This window comes from Chlorocebus sabaeus, chromosome 5, assembly GCF_047675955.1.
Source record: "Chlorocebus sabaeus isolate Y175 chromosome 5, mChlSab1.0.hap1, whole genome shotgun sequence".
Taxonomy (NCBI): domain Eukaryota; kingdom Metazoa; phylum Chordata; class Mammalia; order Primates; family Cercopithecidae; genus Chlorocebus; species Chlorocebus sabaeus.
In genome coordinates this window covers 71,797,984-71,825,692 of record NC_132908.1, presented here as the reverse complement: position 1 = coordinate 71,825,692, position 27,709 = coordinate 71,797,984, and the positions used below count along the sequence as shown (strand labels likewise).

General features: G+C 42.8%; 1 protein-coding gene across 4 annotated transcripts; it reads right to left on the bottom strand.

Moving 5' to 3' along the window:
• Positions 1–1,191: 1,191 nt before the first annotated feature.
• ZFP1 (ZFP1 zinc finger protein) lies at positions 1,192–27,127 on the bottom strand. Of its 4 annotated transcripts, none has more exons than XM_007994070.3 (4): positions 27,017–27,127; positions 22,648–22,705; positions 7,734–7,860; positions 1,192–4,447 (listed from the first exon to the last, which is right to left on the bottom strand). In XM_007994070.3, the coding sequence occupies exons 2-4, from the start codon at positions 22,660–22,662 to the stop codon at positions 3,372–3,374; spliced, it is 1,218 nt and encodes a 405-aa protein (XP_007992261.2). In that variant the 5' UTR covers positions 22,663–22,705; positions 27,017–27,127; the 3' UTR covers positions 1,192–3,371. The 4 variants fall into 4 exon arrangements, with proteins under 4 accessions (XP_007992261.2, XP_007992262.2, XP_072871677.1 ...); XM_038008265.2 differs by having other exon boundaries at positions 4,270–4,447; positions 7,717–7,860; XM_007994071.3 differs by lacking the exon at positions 7,734–7,860 and having other exon boundaries at positions 27,017–27,058.
• Between the last annotated feature and the right edge of the window lie 582 nt (positions 27,128–27,709).

Sequence of the window (27,709 nt, the reverse complement as noted above, 5' to 3'; positions counted from 1 at the left end):
GCCAGCATCTGTGAAAACTGGTAGCTTGTTACAAGTAGGACAAAATCTCAGACTTTTCAGTCCTTAACACTTTGCCCCTTATTCACAGTTCCCATTTCCAATTTGATCTTGAATCTTCCTTGATTTACCCTGACCACTCCTTTGTAACTGTTCTTATCAAAATGACCTCACTGACGGTTAATCTCAGCATATATCCAACTTCATAAAAATTATTAGTGTTTGATATTGTGGCCACTCTTCTACTTCAAAATAGTTTTTCTCTTGGCTTCAGATACCACCCTCTCCTGGTTTTCACCCTAATCCTGGTGGTTCCTTCTCAGTTTCCTTTGCCAGTTCCTGCCCAGCAAATACTGGGATGAGTGCTTGGGGCTCAGTCCTTGACATTCTTTATACTTTTTTCCTAGGTAATCTCATCTAGCTTTATGGCTTAAAATATTAACCCTGTGACAACTCCCGAATTTTTATTTCCTCTGAAATTGGGTTTCAGAGTCATCTTCCCTCTAAATGCGTAAGAGGCATGAGACAAACAGCTGCCACTTAGAATGACCATAGGGGAAGAAGGGTCCTTCTGGGAAAGCCTCATTACAGTCGGACCAGCAAGGCTGAAACTGAGATGGGAGATTTGCTGGTTGTGCTGTTTGCCCTCCTAGTCCATCTTCCATCCTTCTACCCTGCTTTATCCCAGGAGGACAGCATCATCCGGGCTTCTGATCAGGTTCAGTGGAGGAGATATCTTCAGGAGGAAGCAATAAAGAGCTGAGGCTCATCCCCCTATCCCCCCTCCCCCCGGCCCTCCCTTTCCTGACAGTTCTGTGTTTCTCACAGTAGCTGCATCTTTTTAGAGCTTCGACATCCACTTAAGAGACTCTTCCTTTTTATTCTGTATTTTTCCTATCCCTTACAGGAAAGAGACCTTACAACATTTTTGGCTCTCACTGGGCTCTGCAACACCATTTCTTCCTTTTGTCCCTACGGAGACAACAGCTTCCTGGCACTGCTGGTCTCTGGATTCCTTACCATCCGTTGTTTGTTCCCTTAATCCTTCTCTCATTTTCCAAGTTATCCTTTCATATGGGGCTAATTCAGTTTACTGCTAGAGCGCTCACTGATACAGCTGGTGAGGTCCACAGGTTAAAAATGGAAGGAATTCTGTTCACCAGGCCCATAAAATCATACACAAAGACACACATATATATGGGTTTATCTTTATTTTATAAAAACTGCTACACACACACATACACTCTCTCTCTCCCCTCTTGCTTTCCTCATTTGACCTAGAGGAGTTTGGAGTTTGGTCCCATACATTCTTTTCAAGGAAATACCATTCAGTCATGGTATGTTTTTACCACAATTTATTCATCCATTCCCTTACTGATGGTCTTTTTTCTTTCGGTCCTTACCAAAAAATACAATATACATTAGTAAACATATAACCTTAAGTACTGGCACTTTTTTTTCCTTAGGGATTCCCAGGAGATTCCTAGGTTGAAGAGTATATTAATGTTAAAACAGAGTCACAATATTTTCCAAGGAGGCTGTTAAAATTTACATTTCTAAAAGCAGCATATGAAAATGTTTTCCCCTCCTTTGTGAGTAGGTAAGATAACTTAGACAAAAGCTTATTGGGCTACGGATGTTCTGGATAAATCTGTTCAGAAAGTCACTCAAATTAATATATAGTGACAGCACGTTAATGATATCCAAAAATATTTTTTAAAAGCCAGTTTTTGGTTGCCATTTATAATTTCCAATACATGATTTGTGATTGACAGGGAACGGCTGAACTTAAGAATCTGAAATCAAGGCCGGGCGCGGTGGCTCACGCCTGTAATCCCTGCACTTTGGGAGGCCGAGGCAGGCGGATCACAAGGTCAGGAGATCGAGACCATCCTGGCTAACATGGTGAAACCCCGTCTCTACTAAAAATACAAACAAATTAGCTGGGCGCAGCGGCGGGCGCCTGTAGTCCCAGCTACTCAGGAGGCTGAGGCAGGAGAATGGCGTGAACCCGGGAGTTGCAGCTTGCAGTGAGCTGAGATAGGGCTACTGCACTCCAGCCTGGGTGAAAAAGCGAGACTCCATATCAAAAAAAAAAAAAATTGAAATCAAGTCTATAAAAGCCTATCTTTGAGTTACACAAAAATTCTTAATATAGGGAGAGACCACTGAAAAATCTTTTATAAAAGTGTAAACATTTAAAGGAAAGGTAATAATTTTTAAGTCATGTTCCAAAGGGAAATGTTTTAGGTTGGCAATAGTGCAACTCAAGGAAGTAGACATGCCTCCTTTAAACAAAATATTGTAAAAAATCATTTCTAAAGGGGGTGTTACACACATCAAAAATTTAAAAAGCAATGAAACAGTTGACAGTTACTTAAAATAATTTTTCCTCTAAGGTCTGTGAAATGTAACATTTGTGAACTATAGAAGCATCCTACCATTTTTGCTAGACAATTCATGAAATATTAAGGGAAACAAGGAAAGAAAAACAGGTAGTTTGTCTGTGTTACACAATATTTTGGTAATAGACATGCATTTGTATGCAAATATCCCACTGGAAAATAAGAGCATGATAAATGGGGATATTGTCTTTACATGACAAACTCTTATTCTGTGGTGCATACTGAGTAGTACAACTCACGTCTGCCTCCTTCACGCTATAGATCAATTATTTCACATTTGCATATTTGTATAAATAGTGCTTCTAGAAAATCTTCAGCAAACCAGAAGCAGGGAAAACTTCAACACTGTCTTCTGTTTCGTAAGAGGCAGCTCAAAAACGATGTTCATACCAACTTATATATGCCAGCAAGCAGTAGGGAAAGACGTAGGTTCCATGCTACTTTAAATCTGTTACACATTTCATTTGGAATGCATACTGGATTGCAGAGATACTGAAAAACACATGTGATGTTTAGTGTAGAAAATCTTGCTATGTCCTAATTATCACAGAGGACAAGAATTTCAAATTCCCAGTGATTATGCTAAATTCACATGTGCAGATCTAAAACATACCACTTGTGTTTTGTGGCATATCCACATAAAACCACTAAATTCATAGGATACTGTTTGTGTATCTCTTATGCTGCTGTCTAGAATACTCAATTCATTCAAGATTTTTAAAAGCTCATTGTAGTACAACTGGGTATGGCTATTTACAACTGGATATATTCTGATACGTATTCTTTAGCTGGGTATCACATGTAACTTCCAGTATAATGTTCTCATGGGATCTTATTTTTAATACATTTTTGAGTTGAGAGATTGCATCTCAGTATGAATTCCCATGTTCCCTCAAAACTGTCATGAGGCTTCTCACACGCTTGAAGAGTTCTGGCAGGAGTTTTCCACAGTACAACCTGGCTGGAGTTTCAGGGTTTATCCCCAACGTGAACTCTCTGATGGACACTGAGTCGGGACTTCCTGCTAAAGGCCTTCCCACATTCAGAACACTCATATGGTTTCTCTCCTGTGTGGATTCGCAAGTGTAATCTAAGAGTTGACCTCTGGCTGAAAGTTTTGCCGCATTCAGTACATTCGTAGGGTTTCTCTCCTGTATGAGTTCTCATGTGGATAATGAGTTGTGAGTTCTGGATGAAGGATTTTCCACATTCACTGCACTCATACCGTTTCTCCCCCGTGTGAATCTTCTGATGTATGATAAGGTTCGACTTCTTGAAGAAGGTTTTTGCACATTCGTTACACTCATAGGGTCGCTCTCCTGTATGAATTCTCTGGTGTGTGGTGAGTTCAAACTTTTGGGCAAACGTCTTTCCACATTCACTGCATTCATAGGGCTTCTTCTCCATATGTGCTCTCTGGTGTACAATGAGGTTTGACTGGTGGGTAAAAGCTTTTCCACATTCCGGACACTCAAAGGGTTTCTCCCCAGTGTGAATTCTCTGATGTTTGATGAGGTTGGCCTTATGGGAGAAGGTTTTCTTACATACATTACATTCATATGGTTTTTCTCCAGTATGTATTCTCTTATGACTAATGAGGAGTGACTTAAAGGAGAAAGCCTTGTCACAGTAAGTACAAATGAAAGGTTGAACCAAGTTTTTTATTTTCTGATGTTTAAAAATGGCTGCTTTATGGCTGAGGGCTTTTCCATTTTTATTGTATTCAGAATATTCTACTCCAGCGTGGGTTTTCTCTTGCTTCAGGTAGAGAAGTGCTTTTCCAAATTCATTACACTCATCAGTTTGCTTTCCTGCATAGCTTCTATTAAGCAAGTCTGAATTATATTTCAAAGTTTTTTCATATAAGTCATATTTATAGGGTACTTGTCTTAAAGAAACAAAGTCTGTGTTCAGATTAAGCGCTTTTCCAAAGAGATCACCTCTTTCCTCAATTGGGGTTTGGTTCTTAAGAATTAAAAATTGCCTTGCCTGCTCATCTGGGTTTCTGTGGTCTCTCTCCATCTGGTCATCAGCCTTCCACACTTCTAGGATAGAGCACAATGAAAAGAACCTTGTCAACGCCTCTGCTGTAATGTTACAGAATGCGAAGTCTTCACAAGTGTTCAATCACAGGGCTGACTCTTTAGTTTGGGACTCAGTCTCCCAATATTAAAAAATTCCCAGCACAGGCCAGGCGCGGTGGCTCAAGCCTGTAATCCCAGCACTTTGGGAGGCCGAGACGGGCGGATCACGAGGTCAGGAGATCAAGACCATCCTGGCTAACCCGGTGAAACCCCGTCTCTACTAAAAAATACAAAAATCTAGCCGGGCGAGGTGGCGGGCGCCTGTAGTCCCAGCTACTCGGGAGGCTGAGGCAGGAGAATGGCGTGAACCCAGGAGGCGGAGCTTGCAGTGAGCTGAGATCTGGCCACCGCACTCCAGCCTGGGCGACAGAGCGAGACTCCGCCTCAAAAAAAAAAAAAAAAAAAAAAAGAAAAAAAAAAAATTCCCAGCACAAATGTTTCCTTTCAAACTTTGAAAGAAAATGTTTCCTTTCAAACTTTGAAAGAGAAAGATAATAGCAAGATTTGGAATGCATACTGGATTGCAGAGATACTGAAAAACACATGTGATGTTTAGTATAGAAAATCTTGTTATGTCCTAATTATCACAGAGGACAAGAATTTCAAATTCCCAGTGATTATGCTAAATTCCCATGTGGTTAAAAAACAAAACCAAAATCAATACAAGTAGCAATGCCAGATGACAAAATGACCTTAAAGTGGGCAGAAAAGGTGAAATAAGACAGAAAACAGAACACAAATAATACGAGAAGGCTGGCAATTCCAGGGATGGAGATTTACAGTGTTCTTGAGGACACTGCAGTTAGCACAGAGACGGAGAAAGAAAGTAGATGAGGGAATTAAGGGAAAATACCTACGCAGATCTCGAGCAAGAGTATTATTTGCTAAACTCAGATTACTATGGTAGAACCAGCACCAGTCTGCATGGTTCTAAGCTTTTTCACCTTTTTCTCTTCTGTTCATCTTTACCAAAATGATTTCCAGAAAGCAGCACTTCTCATTAGGTTTGCAGTGATAGTCATACAGCAGAGCTCCAAGTCTCCAAAGTGAGAATCTTACAAATGGTAAAATCTAGAAACTCATTCTCTAAGAAAAATACAACCCTTACAACAGGATCATTGACTGCTGCTGGTTTTATTGCTTTTTTTCCTACTGAAGTTGTTGGGAGAGTGAACATATATTCACTATCATATCCTACTTTTCTTCCATTCCTATTTATTTTGAGATAGGGTCTCCCTCTGTTGCCTAGGCAGGAGTGCAGTGGCACAATCATAGCTCACTGCGCCTTGACCTCCTGGGTTCAAAGGATCCTCTCGACATGACAGGCATGAGCCACTATGCCCAGCCTACTTTTAATGTGTTCAGAATCTTAAGGATCAAGTTACTCAGGTTCATTATTAAGAAGTCAAACAAACAGATACTGGCAAAGCTAAGACACACTGTTGGTGGGAATTTAAATTAGTTCAGCCACTGTGGAAAATAGTCTGAAGATTTCTCAAATAATTCAAAACTACCTCTTCACCCAGCAATCCCATTAAAAATCATTTGGCCAGGCACAGTGGCTCATGCCTGTAATCCCAGCACTTTGGGAGGCCAAGGCAGGAGGATCACTTGAGGTCAGGAGTTCTTATTGTTTTTTGAGATGGGGGTCTCTCTCTCTTGCCCAGGCTGGAGTGCAATTGGTGTGATCTCCACTCACTGCAACCTCCGCCTCCCAAGTAGCTGGGATTACAGGCACACGCCACCATGCCCAGCTTATTTTATATTTTTAGTAGAGATGGGGTTGCATGTTGTTGGTGCTTGTATTGAACTGACCTCAGGTGAACCTCCTGCCTCGGCCTTCCAAAATGCTAGGATTACAAGCGGGAGCCACCACGCCTGGCCTGAGGTCAGGATCTACAGTACTTGTTCTACAAAAGTAAAAATTAGCAGGGCCTGCTGGTATTTGTCTGTGGTCCCAGCTACTCGAGGCTGAGGTGAGAAGATTACTTGAGCCCAGGAGGTGGAGGCTACAGTGCGCCAAGATATCACCATGGAACCCTAGCCTGGGTGACAGAATGAGACCTGTCTCAAAAAAAAAAAGATTCTACCAAAAAGACACATGCCCACTTGTAGGTTCATCACAGCACTATGCACAATAGCAAAGACATGGAATCAGCCTAGGTGCCCATTAATGGTGGACTGGAAAAGAATGGTACATGTACAAGATACAACACTACACAGCCATAAAAAATGAAATCCTGTCCTTTTCAGCAACATGGAGGCTCACAAATGGGAGCTACACACTGGGTACTCATGGACATAAAGATGGCAATAGTAGACAGAATGGCTGGTGAGAAAGGGAGGCAAGGGTTGAAAAGCTACTGGGTACCATGCTCACGACCTAGGTGTCAGGATCAATCAAACCCAAACCTCAGCATCACGGAATATACCCTTGTACCCCTACATCTAAAAAGCAATTTAAAATTGCCCAGCCACAACCTAGACCGTCATCTTACGTTATTACTGGTTATGTTACTGTGATCCTGCTGCCATTTTTTCCAGGACAACACTGTCACTCTCACACTGAAAAATCTATCTTAAGGCCACCACACCGATTCCTAAGAGCTAAAATGTAAGTGTTACCATTCTGGCAAAACGAGAATGCTAAAGAAAGAGCAACTAGTTACAACAAAAGTTTAAGACATATTGGGAAAGTATCAGGGTTCAAGTGTGAAAGGCAAATATCTAAGGTTAAACAGGAAAAAAAAGGTAAGCAGGGGAGACAGACATTTGGAGGTATGATTCAGAGACTTACGGTACAGGTCATCTCTCCTCAGCTATATTTAAGGGTTAGGGACTCAAAAAACAGATTCCTGAAAAGTATTTCAAAGGTACTGAGCTGCTCATAATCTCCTGGATACTAATTCCACTGGCTTCTGCTTCTCCCTTTCTCCTATCATATTCCCCTAAAACGTTCTGAATTGACAACTCTATGCTACCCAAAACTCTTCTTGTTGCTCCAACTTGAAATTGCCTGTGGCTTGACAGCAGTTTACTAATGGGACATAGCTCATAACTGCTCGGACTTCAGAAGCCTTGAAGGAAAGGAGAGACAGAGCTTTAAAGGCTGCAAGATCTCTCAGGTTTAACACCTGAAGACTTAGGCCAAAAACATTTAGTAATTCAGAAGCTCATTTCTGTTCACTGAGACCGGACATAAATACTTCTAGGAAAACGGTGAGCTGTACCTGAAAATCATCCTTACCCACGGAAAGTAAGTTGCTATAATTCTCCAGCATCACATCCATGTATAGGATCCTCTGAGAAGGGTCCAGTTGTTCCCATTCCTCCTGGGTAAAGTCCACAGTCACATCCGTGAATGAAACTGATCCCTAAAACAGCATATTGTTATTCATCCTAAGATGATCATTTGGTGATACAGAAAGGATAGATGACAACTTTGTAAGTCATTCACCATGAAAATTTATATATTTACACCAATGATACATCTTGTTCACCGTTTTTTTCATATCTTCCAAAATATATTTTTATAAATAGTTGAGATTTATTCAGATTCCCATTATCTCTGGCACTGTCATATTTGATAGGTGTCTCATATTAATAAAACACTGTTGGCCAGGCATGGTGGCTCACACCTGTAATCCCAGCACTTTGGGAGGCTGGGGGTGGGGGGGGTGGATCACTTGAGGTCAGGAGATCGAGACCAGCCTGGTCAACATGGTGAAATCCCATCTCTACTAAAAGAAATTTAGCTGGGCGTGATGGCGCATGCCTGTAGTCGCAGCTACATGGTGGGTGGAGGCAGAAACTGCAGTAAGCCAAGACTGCACCACTGTTTCTGCTCTCAAGATGTGTACTGTGAGACAAGCACATTAGGTATTCAGTGTTACCAGTGTGCTTTTAATAAAGCTCACATAGGCATTATTTCTGTGATATCGATGTTAAAGAGTTAAAACTTTGACTACTTAAAGGCAGAAAATCAACTTCCAACTATAAAATATCAGGTACAAGTAAGGATCTCTGTCCCTCCATCCCCCAATTCAAGCCATAAAAATTGTACAAAAAATTTTTAAAAATATGATTGAATTTAACAGGCCAGACACAGCTGAAATGATTAGTCAAAAAATGTCAGTAAATATCTAGACTGAAATGCAAAAGGTACATTAAGGAGCCTAAAAGATACATGGGACGAGCTGAGAAGGTCTAATATACTTGCGGCGGCAGTCCCAAGAGGAGGGGCAAAATGCAGTCAAAACAATATTTGATGAGAGAATAGCTGAGAATTTTCCAACACACCTCACAACAGGCTATAGTTTTAAAACCACCAACCCCAAGTACAGTAAGTACAACCAACAAAAAACAAAAAAACCCACTCAGAGTATAACAAAACTGATTTTAAAACCCTAGAGGTGGCCAGACTCAGGCCTGTAATCCCAGCACTTTGGAAAGCCAAGGTAGGCGGGTCACAAGGTCAAGCGTTCAGGGCCAAGATGGTGAAACCCCGTTTCTACTAAAAATATAAAAATTAGCCGGGCGTGGTGGCAGGCGCCTGTAATCCCTGCTGCACTTGAGCCTGGGTGACAGAGCAAGACTGTCTCAGAAAAAAACCCAGAGGAAAAAAAGAGGTATTGTCTTGAGAGGTACAAAAAACTTGACAGCTGATTTCTCAACATAAACAATGGAAGTCAGAAGACAAATCTTCAAAGTGCTGAAAATATCTAGAATGAGTTGGTTGACAAACTTCTTCTATAAAGGGTCAAGTAACTATTTGATTTTTTTTTCAGGCTACATGCAGTCTCTGCTAAAACAAACCGACTTGGCCGTCATACCATAAAAAGAGGCACAGGCGCCAGGCACGGTGGCTCATGCATGTAATCCCTGCACTTTGGGAGGCCGAGACGAGCGGATCATGAAGTCAGGAGATCAAGGCCATCCCGGCTAACACGGTGAAACCCTGTCTCTACTAAAAACACAAAAAATTAGCCGGGCGTTGTGGCGGGTGCCTGTAGTCCCAGCTACTTGGGAGGGTGAGGCAGGAGAATGGCATGAACCCAGGTGGTAGAGCTTGCAGTGAGCTGAGATCTCACCACTGCACTCCAGCCTGGGCGACAGAGCAAGACTCCATCTCAAAAAAGAAAACAAAAACAGAAAAAAAAACAGGCACAGGCAACACGTCAATAAATAGGCATGGCTGTGTTCCAACAAAACTTGATTTATGGAGGCTGGGCGTGGTGGCTCATGCCTGTAATCCCAGCACTTTGGGAGGCCGAGGTGGGTGGATCACTTGAGGTCAGGAGTTCGAGACCAGCCTGGCCAACATGGTGAAACCCCATCTCTACTAAAAATACAAAATTAGTCGGGCACAGTAGCTTATGCCTGTAATCCCAGCTACTCGGGAGGCTGAGGCAGAAGAATCGCTTGAACCCAGGAGGTGGAGGCTGCAGTGAGCAGAGATGGTGCCATTACACTCCATCCTGGGCAACAAGTGAAACTCCGCCTCAAAAAAAAAAAAACCAACTTGATCCATCATTTTTGTTTCAAATCATTTCACAGCACAAAATACTCTTGATATTCCCCCCCAACCACTAAAATTAAAAACTATTCTTGGCCAGGCGCAGTGGTTCATGCCTGTAATCCCAGCACTTTGGGACGCCGAGGCAGGCAGATCACAAGGTCAGGAGTTTGAGACCATCCTGGCTAACAAGGTGAAACCTGTTACCACTAAAAATACAAAAAATTAGCCAGGAGTAGTGGTGGGCACCTGTAGTCCCAGCTACGTGGGAGGCTGAGGCAGGAGAATGGTGTGAACCCGGGAGGTGGAGCTTGCAGTGAGCAGAGATTGCGTCACTGCACTCCAGGCTGGGTGACAGAGCAAGACTCTGTCTCAAAAAATAAAAAAAAAGGCTAGGCATGGTGGCTCAAGCCTGTAATCCCAGCACTTTGGGAGGCCGAGACGGGCGGATCATGAGGTCAGGAGATCAAGACCATCCTGGCTAACACAGTGAAACCCCGTCTCTGCTAAAAAATACAAAAAACTAGCTGGGCGAAGTGGTGGGTGCCTGTAGTCCCAACTACTCGGGAGGCTGAGGCAGGAGAATGGCGTAAACCCGGGAGGCGGAGCTTGCAGTGAGCTGAGATTCAGCCACTGCACTCCAGCCTGGGTGGCAGAGCCAGACTCTGTCTCAAAAAAAAAAAAAAAAAATAAAAATAAAATAAAATAAAATAAAATAAAATAAAATAATTAAAAAAAAAACAAAAATATTCTTAGCTTGTGGGTCATACAAAAACAAGGCAGCAGCCCATTTGGACAACTGGCCAGAGTTTGACACCCCCTGATGCAGAGTCTAGAATGATGACTAGTACACAATAGATGTCAAGTATTAGGCATTATTACTACTATTAAAAGATGTACCAAAACCAAAATTAAGCCTAGCAAGAATCAGTTGAATGTGCAAAAAAAGCAATAGCAAACCAGTAAAACATATTAAAAGTATGCAAATATGGAATGGGGAACGAAGTATTAAACTAATTTTTGCATGTCATCAACTTAGACATTGGGGCGGGAAGAAGTACCATCATTTGGAAGAAAAATTCTGATTAACTTTTGTTTAAAATAGGTAAGTACTGAAAAGTAACGTAAACCTTTAAAGGGTAGAAATATGACAAGCAGAGAAGGAAAAGCAGATAAAATCAGTAATCAAAATAAAATGGGATAAATTTCTGCTAAAAGACTAAGACCTTCAGGGTTTAAAAACCTATATATAATTTTTACAAGAGGCAAACTTTAAAAGCACCACAAACTTCAATGATCTAGCTAAAATATAAACAAAGTAACAAAGCCTAAAAACAAAAGGCACTGAAAGCTGTCAAAGGAACATCAATAATTAAACAAAATTCCAAAAAATGCACATAACATGACCCAAAATTCTATATAATCCTGTTCATGCATATAAAAGTGATTTAACAAAGGGCATGGGTACACCCACATAAAACATACTGGTTATCTCTAAGATGGAAAGACTGACTTTAATGGTCAAAATGTTAGGGTTGAGTTGAGGTGACATGAACAGTGCTGGTGCTGTGGTTCATGCCTGTAATCCCAGCACTTTGGGAGGATGAGGCAGGAGGACTGCTTGAGCCCAAGAGTTTGAGACCACCCTGGGCAACATAGCGAGACCCTGTCTCCACAACAACAAAGCACCTAGCTGGACGTGGTGGTGAACACCTGTAGTCCCAGCTACACGGGAGGTTCAGGTAGGAGGACAGCTTGGGCCTGGGAGGTCAAGGCTGCAATGAGCCGTGATCATGCCACTGCACTTCAGCCCTGGAGACACAGCAAGACCCTATCTCAAAAAAAAAAAAAAAAGGCTAGGTGCAGTGGCCACACCTGTAATCCCAACACTTTGGGAGGCCAAGGCAGGTGGATTACCTGAGGTTAGGAGTTCGAGACCAGCTTGGTCAACATGGTGAAACCCAGTCTCTACTAAAAATACAAAAATTAGCCAGGCATAGTGGTGGGCACGTGTAGTCTCAGCTACTCAGGAGGCTGAGGCAGGAGAATTGCTTGAACCCGGGAGGCAAAGGTTGCAATGAGCGAGATCACGCCACTACACTACTACACTCTAGCCTGGGCAACAGAGCAAGACTCTACTAAAACAAAACAAAACAAAACAGCATGCTGGGGAGGGCAGATCCTCATATGACAGAGACAGTAAGGGACAAAATTAATGTATGAATTTTGTAATATAAAAAACATTGGCCAGGCACAATGGCTCATGCCTGTAATCCCAACACTTTAGGAGGCCAAGGAAGGCGCATCATTACGTCAGGAGTTCAAGACCAGTCTGGCCAACATGGTGAAACCCTGTCTCTACTAAAAACACAAAAATTAGCCAGGCATGGTGGCGGGTGCCTGTAATCCCAGCTACTCGGGAGGCTGAGGCAGAAGAATCTCTTGAACCCAGGAAGCAGAGGTTGCAGTGAGCCAAGATCATGCCACTGCACTCCAGCCTGGGCGACAGAGCGAGACTGTCTCAAAGAAAACAAAACCAAACAAAAAAATTACATTTTAACACATTTAAAATGTAATATAATACAAGTAATATAAATTTAAAAACCCATCCATATAAAAGAATGAAATCATATCCTTTGCAGCAACATGGATGCAGATAGAGGACATTATCCCAAGTGAATTAACACAAACAGAAATCCAAACAGTGCATATCCTCACTTATAAGTGGGAGCTAAACTCTGGGTACTCATGGACATAATGATGGCAACAACAGACACTGGGGTCTACTGGTAGGGAAGGGAGGGGGACAAAGCAAAAACTATTGGGTACTATCCTCACTACTCGGTGACAGGATCAATCATACCCCAAACGTCAGCATCGTGAAAAATATCTATGTAACAAATCTGCACATGTACCCCTAAATCTGAAATAAGTTGAAATTATATTTTTAAAAAACTTCAACATACATAATACATGGAAACATGTCAAAATGTTAAGCACTGACTAGATAGCAAAATAGGCAGATAATTAAGTTGACCTACACTTGGGCCGGATGCAGTGGCTCATGCCTGTAATCCTAGCACTTTGGAGCCAAGACAGGTGGATCACTTAAGGTAAGGAGTTCAAGACCAGCCTGGGCAACAGGGCAAGATCCCATCTCTAAAAAAAAAAAATACAAAAACTTAGCCAGGCATGATGGTGCGCACCTGTAGTCCCAGCTACATGAGGGGCTGAGGTGGGAGCATTGCTTGAGCCAAGGAGTTCCAGGCTGCAGTGAGCTGAGATTACACCACTGCACTCCAGCCTGGGTGACAAAGTGAGACGCTGTCTCAAAAGTTGATCCATACTGAAGTTACTTTCAACTGTTTTAATACATTAAAATATTTTGGCTGGGCGCTGTGGCTCACGCCTGTAATCCCAGCATTTTGGGAGGCCGAGGTGGGCGGATCACATGAGGTCAGGAGTTTGAGACCAGCCTGGCCAACATGGGGAAACCTTGTCTCTACTAAAAATACAAAAATTAGCTGGGCACAGTAGCGGGCACCTGTAATCCCAGCTACTTGGGAGGCTGAGGCAGGGGAATCGCTTGAACCCGGGAGGCAGAGGCTGCAGTGAGCCGAGATTGTGTCACTGCATTCCAGCCTGGGTGACAGAGTGAGACTCCATCTCAGAAAAAAAAAAAAAATGTAAATATATACACATATATATAATTTTTTTCATAAAACTACTATGCTTTATTTGTATTTCTGTGAAATAAATCTTATAATCTACCACGTAAAACGGAAGAAAAAAATTCCTAAGGAAATCTCAGAACACTGCAAAGACAAAAGCCTGCGAGTTTCAGGAGAGAACAGGTTACAAGTAAGTAGATTGAAAGCTTTCAGACCTCTTGAGTACGCCAGAAAGCAGGGTTTTCAAAATAATCAGAGAGGCAAACGATAAAAACTGGACAAAATAAAATAATTACTTGCAAGCAGAGGAGAGCAATCACTGTAGGGCTACAATTACCAAAAGGCATATATGAGGAGAGCCACGCATTTACAATGATGCTGAACCACGGCACAGAAAAACAAAGCCCAAGCAGAAGTGAGTGTCGCTGGCCGGGTGCGGTGGCTCATGCCTGTAATCCCAGCACTTTGAGAGGCCGAGGCAGGGAGATCACTTGCAGCCAGGAGTTCGAGATCAGACTGGCCAACATGGAGAAACCCTGTCTCTACTAAAAATACAAAAATTAGCCAGGCGTGGTAGCACGTGCCTGTAGTCCCAGCTACTCGGGAGGCTGAGGCAGAAGAATCGCTTGAACCCAGAAGATGGAGGTGGCAGTGAGCCAACATCATGCCACTGCACCCCAGCCTGGGTGACAGAGCGAGACCCTATCTCAAAAATTAAATAAATTTAAAAAAAAACACAAACTGGTGTTTGGGTCTGTAAAGCAACTAGGATCTAGGGGCAGGGCTATGGTTTGAGTATTTTTGTCCCCTCTAAAAATTCATGTTGAAACACAATCCCCAATTAAGTATTGGGAAGTGTGGCCTTTGGGAGGTGACTGGGTCATGGAGGCTCCTCCCCTTGTGAATGGGGTCAGGTGCCCTTCTAAAGGGGCTTGATGAAAGGAGTTCATCTCCTTTTTTGCCCTTTTGCTTTCTGCCATGCAAGGACACAGCACTCCTCCCCTCTGAAGGATGCAGCATTTAAAGTACCACCTTGGAAAAACAGACCAGGCCTTCACCGGCACCTTGATCTTGGACTCTCAGCTTCTAGAACTGTGACAAAATAAATTTCTTCCTTTTTTTTTTTTTTGAGACAAAGTCTCGCTTTGTCACCCAATCTGGAATGCAGTGGCGTGATCTCAGCTCACTGTAGCCTCCACCTTCCAGGTTCAAGTGATTCTCGTGCCTCAGTCACCCAAGTAGCTGGGGTTACAGGCAAGTGCCACCACACTTGGCTAATTTTAGTATTTTTAGTACAGATGGGGTTTTGCCATGTTGGCCAGACTGGTCTCAAACTCCTGCCCTCAAATGATCCACCCACCTTGGCCTCTCAAAGTGCTGAGATTACAGGCATGAGCCACCTTGTCCAGCTGAGAAAATAAATTTCTGTAAAAAATGGATTAAGACACAGGGTGATGGAGCTAAGAAAGACATAGAGAAGAAGCCTTAACATTCTGCATAAAGATTCACCTCAGATCTTTGGCTAGTTCCTAATATGTGTAGGTGGAAGACAGGCCTCCAAGAGAACCAGTGGCAATGACTGGGAGACTGAAAGCTGACTAGAGATTTCAGAGGTTGCATAGTGCTGAGGAGCTAGGACAGTCTGAATCCAGCAAGATAGAGATACTGGCAAACAGCTGAGATGCCAGAAAAGCCATGCCCTAGAAGGATGGACCATACCCTAGGAGAAAGGAGTATGACCAAACTGACAGATCCACACCTGCAAATCTTAAAACATGCCCCAACGGGATCAAAATCATCTGCCAATAATTTAGCTATCTGGCAAACAAAACCTAACATTTTTTAGAAGGAGCTATGTATCATTCAACATATCCAGCGTACAAACAAAACTGCTAGACATGTGAAAAAGCAAAACCAGGGCCAGGTGTAGTGGTTCATGACTGTAATCCCAGCACTATGGGAGGCTGAGACAGGTGGACTGCTTGAGCCCAGGAGTTTGAGACCAGCTTGGGCAACATACCAAAACCCCATCTAAAAAAAGTACAAAAATTAGCTGGGCATAGTGGCACATGTCTGTGGACCCAGCTCCTCAAGAGGCTGGGGTGGAAGGGTTGCTTGAGCTCAGGAGGTCATGGCTACAAAGAACTGTGAGCGTGTCACTGTACTCCAGCCTGGGGGTAACCAAGACCCTGTTAAAACATAAAAAGAAAAAAAGAAAGAAAAAGAAAGCAAGCAAACAAAAACAATGAGGCCAGGCATTCAGTGCATACCTGAAATCCCAGCAGGTTGGGGGGCTAAGGTGGGTAGATTGCTTGAGCCCAGGAGTTTGAGACCCACCTGGACAACACAGAAAAATTCCATGTCTACAAAAAACACAAAAATTAGCTGGGCATGATGGCATGTGCCTGTAGTCCCAGCTATTAAGGAGGCCGAAGTGGGAGGATCACTTGAGCCCGGGAGGCAGAGGTTGCAGTGAATGGAAATTAAGACACTGCACTCCAGCCTGGGCAAGCCCCTAGAGCAAGACCCTGCCTCAAAAAAAAAAAAAAAAAAAGACAAGACAAAAACAATCAAGAGATAAACAACCCAAAAGAGGCAGATGTAGAGAGTACCAATATATTAGTTAACCCATAAACACTCCAGACGACCTGTAAAGTACTATGCAAAATATTACAGAGGTGGTCAGTAAAGATTATAAGCTGTAATCTCTACAGCAACCACTTAAGATAAAAGGGAAAATAGGAACACACAGGACAACTAAAAATAAATAGCAAAATGACAGACTTAAACTCACCTATGCCTATAAAAAAATCAATCACAAATAAAATAATAAATCAATTAAAAGACAGAAATAGACCAGGCATGGTGGCTCACACCTATAATCCCAGCACTTTGGGAGGCAAGATCTCAACACTACAAAAAAATTAAAAAATAAAAATTAACTGGCACAGGCCTGTAGTCCCAGCTACTCAGGAGGCTGATGTGGGGGAACTGCTTGAGCTCAGGAGGTTGAGGCTTCAATGAGCCAAGATCACACCACTTCACTCCAGCACAGCAGCTGGGTGAGAAAGAGAGATCTGTCTCAAAAAGAAAAAAAAAAAAAAATAGACAGAAATAGGCTGGATCAAGGAAGTTGAGGCTGCTGTGAGCTGTGTTCATGCCACTAAGTTCCAGCCTGGGCAACAGAGAAAGACCCTGTCTCAAAAAAAGGAAAAAGAAACAGGCTGGATCAAAACCATGACCAAACTACATGCTATTTAGGGGAAATATACTATAAATACATGAACATAAATAGGTTGAAGCAAAAATAAAATATATACCATAACACTAATCATTAAAAAAGTAGGTATGGGCCAGGCACAGTGGTTCACATTTGTAATCCCAGCACTTTGGGAGGCTGAGGTAGGGAGATCCCGTGAGCCTAGGGGTTTGAGACCAGCCTGGGCAACCTGGCAAGATCCCATTTCTACCAAAAAGAAAAATACAAAAATTCCCTGGGCATAGTGGTACGCGCCTGTAGTTCCAAGTACTGGTAGGATCACTTGAGCCCAGGAGTTTAAGGCTGCAGTGAGTCAACATTAAGCCACTTCACTCCAGCCTGGGTAATAGAGCCAGATCTGGTCCTAAAAAAAAAAAAAAAAAGGCCTTGGTATGGCTTTATTTATATCAGAAAAGGAGTATTATCAGGGTTAAAGAGGGGCATTCCAAAATGATAAAAGGATAAATCCATCAGGAAGACAGAATCATATGTGTGCACACATCCATAACCATATATGCAATGACTAACAAAGCTTCAAATTATATCAAGCAAAAACTGACAGAACTAAAGAGATGAATGGGCAAATCCACATTCATACCTAGCTATCAATCAAATACCAGAACAGAATGAGGGCCAGGCGCAGTGGTTCTCACCTGTAATCCCAGCATTTTGGGATGCTGAGGAGGGCATATCACTTGAGGCCAGGAGTTCAAGACCAGCTTGGCCAACAGGGCAAAATCCCATCTCTACCAAAAATACAAAAATTAACCAGGTGTGGTGGCACACACCTGTAATCCCAACTACTCGGGAGGCTGAGGCAGGGGAGAATCGCTTGAACCCGGTGGCAGGGGTTGCAGTGAGCCGAGATTGTGCCACTGCACTCCAGCCTGGAAGACAGAGTAAGACTGTCTCAAAAAAAAAAAAAAAAAAAAAAAAAGACATTTTCGGAAATTCATCCTAAAAACTGTGCCTCTCACAAACCCTTTCTCAAGAAGCTACGGAAGCATGTACTTCAATAAAACAACAGTAATCCAAAAAAGAGAGGCGGCAGACAAAAGATCACCACGAGAGAGCAGAAGGAAATCCCTAGGAGGAGTGGGAAGGAGATGGCGGAATGGGAGATGGCGGAATAGCATTGATTCTCTTCTATCACCACATTGCTTGTAGTACAGATTGGAACACAGTGATTCAAAAGCTGGCATTTTGAGGGTTGTCATCAACAAGATACCTGCGGCCACTGTACCAACTTCTTATTAACCTGAGAGCAGAATGCCTGGGTAAGCCTGGCCCAGATTCTTATCTGTACTTGGTTTGGCTTATCGCGAAAATGTTCTGATGACATCTGTCTTTCCCCTCCACACCAGACTGCCTTGGATCAGATGAGAACACTCATTTCATGTCACAGAAGTGTTCTGCTTTAATCAACCCCTGAGAGGTGGCTATTCACCAGTGAACCAAGATGCAGAAAATGCACAGCATCCCACTCCCTCTCATTATATTCCCACCAAAACTTCAATACCTAGTCTACACTCTGACCCAGTCACATGGCCCAACTGTGTTGAGCCCTCTGCTTCTCATGGTCTTGCCAATGACTTCCCCAAACAGGACTTCTGTAAACTCTCAGGAAAGTCAAAGCCAGACTATACCTGGAAATTCAACTCAGCTTATCTTCTCCTGGGAGCCTTTGTCCAACAGTAGCAAAATTTCTTTCTTTCTTTCTTTCTTTTTTTTTTTCTCTGAGACAGAGTCTTACTCTGTTGCCCAGGCTGGAGTGCAGCAGCATGATCTCAGCTCACTGCAACCTCTGCCTCCTGGGTTCAAGTGATTCTCTTGCTTTAGCCTCCGGAGTACCTGGGATTACATGCGCATGCTACCACGCCCAGCTAATTTTTTTTGTATTTTCAGTGAAGACAGGGTTTCGCCATGTTGGCCAGGTTGGTCTCGATCTCCTGACCTCAAGTGATCCACCAATCTTGGCCTCCCAAAGTGCTAGGATTACAAGCATGAGCCACCATGCCTGGCCCCAACAGTAGCCAAATTTCTAGACACAGTTGCTTTGCACTGCTAAATTTGCTTGGTGTTGCCACATTGCTCCCAGCAAGGCTGTATCATTCTATACTACCTCCAGCAATACATGAGCGCTTTCATTTCTTCTTAGCTAACACTAGCTAGTGTAATTTAAAAATAAATGATAATCTAAGTCTTGGCAAAGGGCCCACAGGTGCATCTTTTAGATCTCACATGTCTGAAAGGAAAAAAAAACCTCCACCAATAAGACAAAACATTATGCAAACCAAGGCAATATTAATTCCAGTTATAGTTTATTAACTAAATTTTATATTAAGACTATATATAAGTGATATTAATTCCAGTTACAGGTTATCAACTGAATATTAGATTAAGAATATATCTAAGTGGCGTTGGCTGGATGCGGTGGCTCAAGCCTGTAATCCCAGCACTTTGGGAGGCTGAGACAGGCGGATCCCGAGGTCAGGAGATCGAGACCATCCTGGCTAACACAGTGAAACCCCATCTCTACTAAAAAATACAAAAAACTAGCCGGGCGAGGTGGTGGGCGCCTGTAGTCCCAGCTACTCGGGAGGCTGAGGCAGGAGAATGGCGTAAACCTGGGAGGCGGAGCTTGCAGTGAGCCGAGATCCGGCCACTGCACCCCAGCCTGAGCGACAGAGCAAGACTCTGTCTCTCAAAAAAAAAAAAAAAAAAAAAGAATATATCTAAGTGGCAAAGTCTCTAAGGAAAGCAAGGGAACTAACAAGAAAAATATCAAGATAGTGGCTATCTACTAGGTGGATTCAACCAGAAAATTTCTCATAAGAACAGATAATGTTCTATTTCTTAACTTGGGTGCATACATGGGCACCCATTTTATTATTATTCTTTAATGGATATATATTTGTTACACATGTTGTTATAACACATATAAAAAGTGTTATGGTTTAATATACTATTCTGTATATGTGTTACACAATTGATTGGGGAAAAAAAGAATGAGTAAACTATGCTCTGATATGGAAATACTTCAAAGATATGTTACTGAGTGATTTAAAAAACACAGAATTGGGCTAGGCATGGTGGTTCACACCTGTAATGCCAGCACTTTGGGAGACTGAGGTGGACATGGATTGCTTGAGCTGAGGAGTTGTAGACAAGCCTGAGCTACAGGGCAAAACTCCATCTCTGCAAAAAAATACAAAAAATTAGCTGAGCATGGCGGCATGTGCCTGTAGTCCCAGCTACTTGCAGGGGTTTAGGTGGGAGGACTGCTTGAGTCCAGGAAGTCGAGGCTGCAGTGAGTCGTGTTCACACCATTGCACTTCTGCTTAGGTGACAGAGTGAGACCCTGTCTCAAAAACAAAACAAAATCAAATCACATAATTAAGAGATTGAAACACAAACCATAACCAGGCACAGTGGCTCATGCTTGTAATCCCAGCATTTTGGGAGGCCAAGGCGGGTGGATCACTTGAGCCCAGGAGTTCGAAACCAGCCTTACCAACATGGTAAAACCCCATCTCTCCTAAAAATACAAAAATTAGCCAGGCATGGTGGCGTGCACCTGTAATCCCAGCTACTGCTGAGGCAGGAGAATCACTTGAACCTGGGAAGTGGAGGTTGCACTGAGCCAAAATTGTGCCACTACACTCCAGCCTGTATGACAGAGCAAGACTCCGTCTCAAAAAAAAAAAAAAAAAATTAAATTAAATAAATACATAAATAAATAAAATGGCTAAAATCCAGAACACTGACAACACAAAATGCTGGTGAGGATGTGGAGTCACAGAAACTCTCATTTATTGCTGTTGGGAATGGAAAATGGTACAGCCACATGGGAGTTTCACAGTTTCTTACAAAATTATATTCTTAGTATATGATCCAGGGGCCTTAGTATTTATCCAAATGAGCTGAAAACATACCCCCAAAAAACATGCACACAGATGTTTACAACAGCTTCCTTTATAATTGCCAAAACCTGGAAGCCACTAAGTTTATCTGTTCCTTCAATATGTGAATGGATAAATAAACCATGGTACATCACAACAAGACATATTTGGTACTAAGAAGACATGAGCTATCAAGCCAAGAAAAGACTTGGGAGGAACCTTCTCTCTCTCTCTTTTTTTTTCTTTTGAGACAGAGTCTCACTCTGTCACCCAGGCTGGAGTGCAGTGGCACTATCTTGGCTCACTGCGAGCTCTGCCTCCTGGGTTCACCTATTCTCCTGCCTCAGCCTCCCAAGTAGCTGGGACTACAGGCGCCTGCCACCACTCCTGGCTAATTTTTTGTATTTTTTTTTTAGTAGAGATGGGGTTTCACGGTGTTAGCCAGGATGGTCTCGATCTTGGAGGAACCTTAAATGTATATTTCTAAGTAAAGGAAAACAATCTGAAAAGGCTACCTACTGCATGAATCCAAGTACATGACATTCTAGAAAAGACACAACTAGGGAGATGAGACAGTAGAAAGATCAGTGGGTGTTAGGGACTTAGGGAGACAGAGGGAGGGGTGCATAGGCGGAGCACAGGGGATTTTCAGGGCAGTGAACCTATTCTGTATGATGCCATAGTGATGGATACGTGCCATTATATATTGGTCAAAATACACAGAATGCATATAAAGAGTGATCCCTACTGTAAACTACAGTCTTTTTTTTTTGAGACGGAGTCTCGCTCTGTCGCCCAGGCTGAAGTGCAGTGGCCGGATCTCAGCTTACTGCAAGCTCCGCCTCCCGGGTTCATGCCATTCTCCTGCCTCAGCCTTCCGAGTAGCTGGGACTACAGGCGCCCGCCACCTCGCCCGGCTAGTTTTTTGTATTTTTTAGTGGAGACGGGGTTTCACGATGTTAGCCCATGTTGGGATGGTCTCGATCTCCTGACCTCATGATCCGCCCGTCTCGGCCTCCCAAAGTGCTGGGATTACAGGCTTGAGCCACCGTGCCCGGCCAACTACAGTCTTTAACATATCAATATTGGCTCATCAACCGTAACAATATACACATTAATACATATATTAATAATAAAGGAAACTGGGGGTAGGGGTTGGGAATGAGGGGGTATATGAGAACACACTGCATTCCCCATTCAATTTTTCTGTAAACCCAAAACTGCTCTAAAAAAAAATGAAATCTATTCAAACAGAATGCATAGAAACAGAAAGTATGATTAACATGATATCTTATGTTTGTGCTTTTATTTGTACTTGTGTAAATATGTACAAATAAGCTCTGGATAGTTACACAAGAAAGTAATGACAGTGGCACCTGCTTGGGGTGGGGGGATTTAAATACAAACCCACATATTTACTGCATTCTCTGGCATTAGGCTAATCTGACTGGAAAAACCAAATACATACAGTAATCTTCTCCACTTGCACTGAGGAATGTTATATGAAACCACCACAGATAAAGTGATAACCCTTTCAAAGCTGGCTGTTTCTGGGGGTGCTGTCCAAAACACCATCTACATGAAGGTCCATAAACTGCATTCAGACCTAATGTACAGAACCAAAGAACTAGTATTCATAACCAATGCAAGACATTTAATTAACTCAATTTGCTTTTTGGCTGCTGGTATTGATCAGTTATTCTTACTGTGTTTCCCTTGTGTCTTATTCATACTTTTCTATTTCATTTTCTGGATCCTTATAAACTTCCTTAAATGCACTGAAAAGCAAAATGGGGAATAAACAAACAACTCACCTGGGATTTGTTCATTTTCTGCAGTTTTTGGGAGAAGCAGAGAACTATGAAGGCGAAACTGGAATAGAGGAAAAAGGAAGGCATTGTTATTAAAGGTCTGACCTGCCTTACAACTCCTAGAATGACTTGTTTAGAAATCCCTAGAGACCACCTGGGAAAATACCACCTCCTGGGATAATCCCTTTGCCTCTTCAGAAGGGGCAGAAAATATCATACTTACAGCACCTATCTTCAATCTGACATTATCAGACACCCATAAAGACAAGACTAAGATAATCCACTATCAAAAGAGGCAAAACGATCAGCAGAACTCTCAACTGCTGAAATTATCAGACAGGGAATTTAACACAACTATGATTCATATACTAAAGGCTTTACTAGAAAAGGTGGACAACATGAATAAACAAATAGGGAATTTCAGCAGAGATGGAAACTTTAAGAAAAAAATCAAATGGAAATGCTGAGAAAGAAAAGTACAGTAACAGAGATGATCTTTCAGCAGGCTCGTTAGTAGACAAAGGAGCTAAGAAAAGTTTCAGTAAACTTGAAGATAGGTCAAAAGAAATTACCCAAACTGAAATACAAAGAGAAATGGAAGAAAAAAATAAAAGGATAGAGCATCTGAGGGCTGTGAGACAATACCAAATGGTCTAATAAACATGTAATTGAAATTCCAAAAGGAGAAAAGAAGACATAATGGACAAGAATTTTCCAAAAATAATAATATCAAACCACAGGTCCAAGAAACTCAAATAATTTATCCAAACAGGGAAAATACCAAAAACTAAACTCAAACAAAAACACATGGACACATCGTATCCAAACAACTGAAAACCAAAGTTAAAATCTTCAAAGTAGCCAGAGGAAAAAAGACATATTACATATAGAAAAATCAAGATAATGAATCATAGCCACCTTCCTATCAGAAACTAAGCCAGAAAACAAAGTAGTGATATCCTTAAAGTGCTTTAACAACAACAAAAAAGCAACTAAAGCAAAAACTATTAACTTAGAATTCTATACTCAGCAAAAAATCTTTCAAAAATGATACTGAAGTCAAAAACCTTTTTCAAACAACAAAAACATAGCAAGCAAATTCATTATCAGTAGACCTGTACTAGAAGAAATGTTTAATCAAGTTATTTAAATAGAAGAAATATGATATTAAAAACCTGAATCTACACAAATAAATGAAAATCTCTTGAGAATGGTTAAAATAAGGATAAACATAATAGATACTTTTTCTTGCTTTTAATCACTGTGAAAGATTATCTAAAGCAAGAATAGTAGCAAAGTTTGGTGGGTTTACAGCATATGTCAATATGCTGTAAAATGTATGACAACGATAACACAAAAGACAGGAGGATGACATTGGGAGTATAATGCTGCAAGTATACTGACATAAAACAGTATGATATCTTTAAAGTTCCACTAAACTTGAGAGCAACAACCAAAAACTTTGTTAAATTTTTACAAATACACAGTAAGACAACACTGGAGATAAAATGTAATTATAAAAAAGACCCACTTAAGCCAAAAGTAGACAGAAAAAAAGGAAAACAGAAACAAAGACCAAATGAGAAAAATAGAAAAAAAACAGCAAGATGGTAGATTTTAATACAACTATATCAATAATTGGTATAAACACACCAATTAAATAACAGAGATCAAATTATGTAAAAAAAAGTAAGACCAAACCATATGCTGTCTATAAGCAGTTTGTTTTAAATATAAAGACATAGCGACATTCAAAGTAAAAGGATGATCAGCTTTAGAAGTCAGGAAATTTAAAAAAAAAAAAAGAAAAAAGATAAAAGAATGAAAAAAGCTGGGCACGGTGGCTCACACCTGTAATCCCAGCACTTGGGGAGGCCGAGGCGGGCGGATCACGAGGTCAGGAGATCGAGACCATCCTGGCTAACATGGTAAAACCCCATTTCTACTAAAAATACAAAAAATTAGCCGGGCATGGTGGTGCGTGCCTGTAGTCACAGCTACTCGGAGGCTGAGGCAGGAGAATGGCGTGAACCCAGGAGGCGGAGCTTGCAGTGAGCCGAGATAGTGCCACTGCACTCCAGCCTGGACCACAAAGCGAGACTCTGTCTCAAAAAAAAAAAAAAAAAAAAAAAAAAGAATGAAAAAAGAGGGTCAGGCATGGTAGCTCATGCCTGTAGTCCCAGCACTTTTAGGAGGCAAAGGTGAGTGGACTGCTTGAGCCCAGGGGTTTGAGACCAGCCTGGGCAACATGGCAGAACCTTGTCTCTACAAAAAACAGAAAATTAGCCGAGTGTGGTGGCTCGTACCTTGAGTCCTAGCTACTAGGGAGGCTGAGGCAAAAGGATCGGGGCGCACACCTGGAGTCCTAGCTACTCGGGAGGCTGAGGCAAAAGGTTTGAGGTTGCAGAGTTGTGACTGAACTACTGCACTCCAGCTTGGGCAACAGAGACAGACCCTGTCTCAATCAATCAATCAATCAAGGAAGAGTCTACCATCAACAGCCCAATATTTATTCAAATACACATGAAACAGTTACCCAGAGAGATCATCACATCCTCGACCTTAAAACAAACTACGACAGGCCTGGTGCAGTGGCTTCTGCCTATAAAGCACTTTGGGAGGCCAAGGCCAGTGGATCACTGGAGACCAGGAGTTTGAGACTAGCCTGGCCAGCATGGCAAAACCCTGTCTCTACTAAAACAAAATGAGACAAAAATACAAAAACAAATCACAACAAATTTAAAATAACTGAAATCTGTAACACAGTATTCTGACCAAATCAGAATTAAACTATAAATCAATAATATAAAAAGATCTGGAAAATCTCCAAAGACTTGGAAATTAAGCAATACAATCTAAATAACTAAAGGGTAAAAAATGAAGTCACAAGGGAAGTTAAAAAAATTAGAATTGAATGGTAATGAAAATACAACATAAAGGCTGGGTGCAGTGGTTCATACCTGTAATCCCAGCACTTTGGGAAGCCAAGGCAGGAGAATCACTTGAGGTCAAGGGTTCGAGACCAGCCTGGCCAACATGGTGAAACCCCGTCTCTACTAAGAATACAAAAATCAGCCAGGTGTGGTGGCGGGCACCTGTAATCCCAGCCAGGAGGACTGCTTGAACCTGGGAGGCAGAGGTTTCAGTGAGCTGAGTGAGTGCCACTGCACTCCATCCTGGGTGACCGAGTGAGACTCTGTCTCAAAAAAAATAAATAAAAATACAAGATATAAAAATTTGAGTGATGTAGCTAAAGCAGTATTTAGAGGAACAGTTACATCAATAAATTGTTTCTGGTCAGGCGCGGTGGCTCACGCCTGTAATCCCAGCAACCTGGGAGGCTAAGGCAGAGAACTGCTTGAACCCGGGAGGCGGAGCTTGCAGTGAGCCGAGATCGGGCCACTGCACTCCAGCTTGGGCGACAGAGTGAGACTCCGTCTCAAAAAAGAAAAGAAAAGAAAAAGAAAAAACGAAGAAGAAAGAAACGGTACAATAAAAAAATACAGTGTTACAATCACATGGGACCACCATTTTACGTGAGGTCCCTCGTTGACAGAAACATTGTTATGCAGAGCATGACTGTACCAGAATCATGGGAAAACTTTCGTATTTCAAAGTGGTGAAGACTTTCGGTGCCCCAAAAGGAAAGAACAGTAAATTCCACCCGAGAGAAATTCAAAACGTGTACATGGCAAAATCTACCAGCGAGTAAAATCAAAATATAAAATAAAAAATATCTGCCGCTCACATAAAGTACCACTGGGTTGTGAGACCTTGGGGAAATCACTTTCCCCTTCTGAGCCTCCCGTGTTCCTGGAGTAGCGACGGAGATGATAACGCTGGAAGTCACGGGGTGGATGCAAGTATCAGTGGGACACCTCACTGAAGACCCTCTGACAAAGGGATCACGGTTCTCCACCACCGGCACCTGCCCAGGCTCCAGTCCTTCCTCCACACGCGAGGCTCCGGGCATTGGGGCGTGGCCAGGTGTGTCGGGCCACGCCCCCACCACGCCCCACCGGGGCCTCGCCCCGCGCGCGCGCGCGCGCCCGCCGGAGCTTCCGGACTCGCTCGCGCGCGGCTCGAGCCCCTCGCCGCCCGTCTGAGGCGCATCTCCTGACAAAGAGAAGGCGGCGAAGCCTCGCAGCCACCCTCCCGCAGCCATCCCCGCCCCTGAACGTTCGGCGAGGCCTGCCCCGCCGGCCCCGCTCGGAGGAGGGCGCCAGGCAACCCTGGACGCCGCCTTGAGGGTCACCGCCGCCTATGAGTCTCCGAAGTTTGGGCTCCCACCCTGCGCGGGCACGAGCCCATCGCTCATCTCCTTCCCCTCGGCCCCAGGCCGCGCGGAGCTACCTGGAAGGCCCTCTCGTACCTGGAGGGGCGCAGCCTCCACTCGTGGCCCAGTGCCACAGCGGGTCACGGCGCGGGGCGGCGAAGACGCGCGGAGACGGGGGCTCTGTCACCCACTCGCGGCTGGTGGTGGGGGAAGGGCGGCCACCGGCGCGCTCGCAGCACTGCACATGCGCAGATATCGGGGCGCGCGCTGTTCCCAGGGTCCTCGGGGGGGGGGGGGGGTGGTCCATCCACGTTCGGGACTACATTTCCCACAAGCCTCCGGGGCCGTGGCTTTAGGAACTCTCAGGAAGAGTCTGATGAGCGTACCAAAAAATCTCGTGGCCTGCACTGTTTTCTTTTTTCCTAGAGTGGCTCGCGAATTACAATTAACCACCTCCCCGTTAAATACAACAACTTGGCTTTTAAACATTACACCAATAATCTATAACTGTATTTAATTAGAATAGATGTACAAAATAAGAGTATCCATAATCTCACTTTCTAAAGATTAGCTGCGTGTAACTTTAAGGTCACACTTTGATCTTTTTGTTGTTACAAAACTGGCTATACAGGTATCATGTGCTGCAACTAGCTTTTTTCCCGGGCCACTTTGTTGAGATATATATATTTGTTGAGATCTCCATATTTATACATATATAAAATGCAGATAACTTGATATCTACATTTGTGAAATATTCACCATAAGCTAATTAACATGTGCATCACCTCA

Coding starts and splice junctions, on each gene's coding strand:
- ZFP1 (XM_007994070.3), bottom strand. Junction 4,448..7,733: donor TAGCAACTTACTTTCCGTGG/GTAAGGATGATT, acceptor GCTCTATCCTAG/AAGTGTGGAAGGCTGATGAC.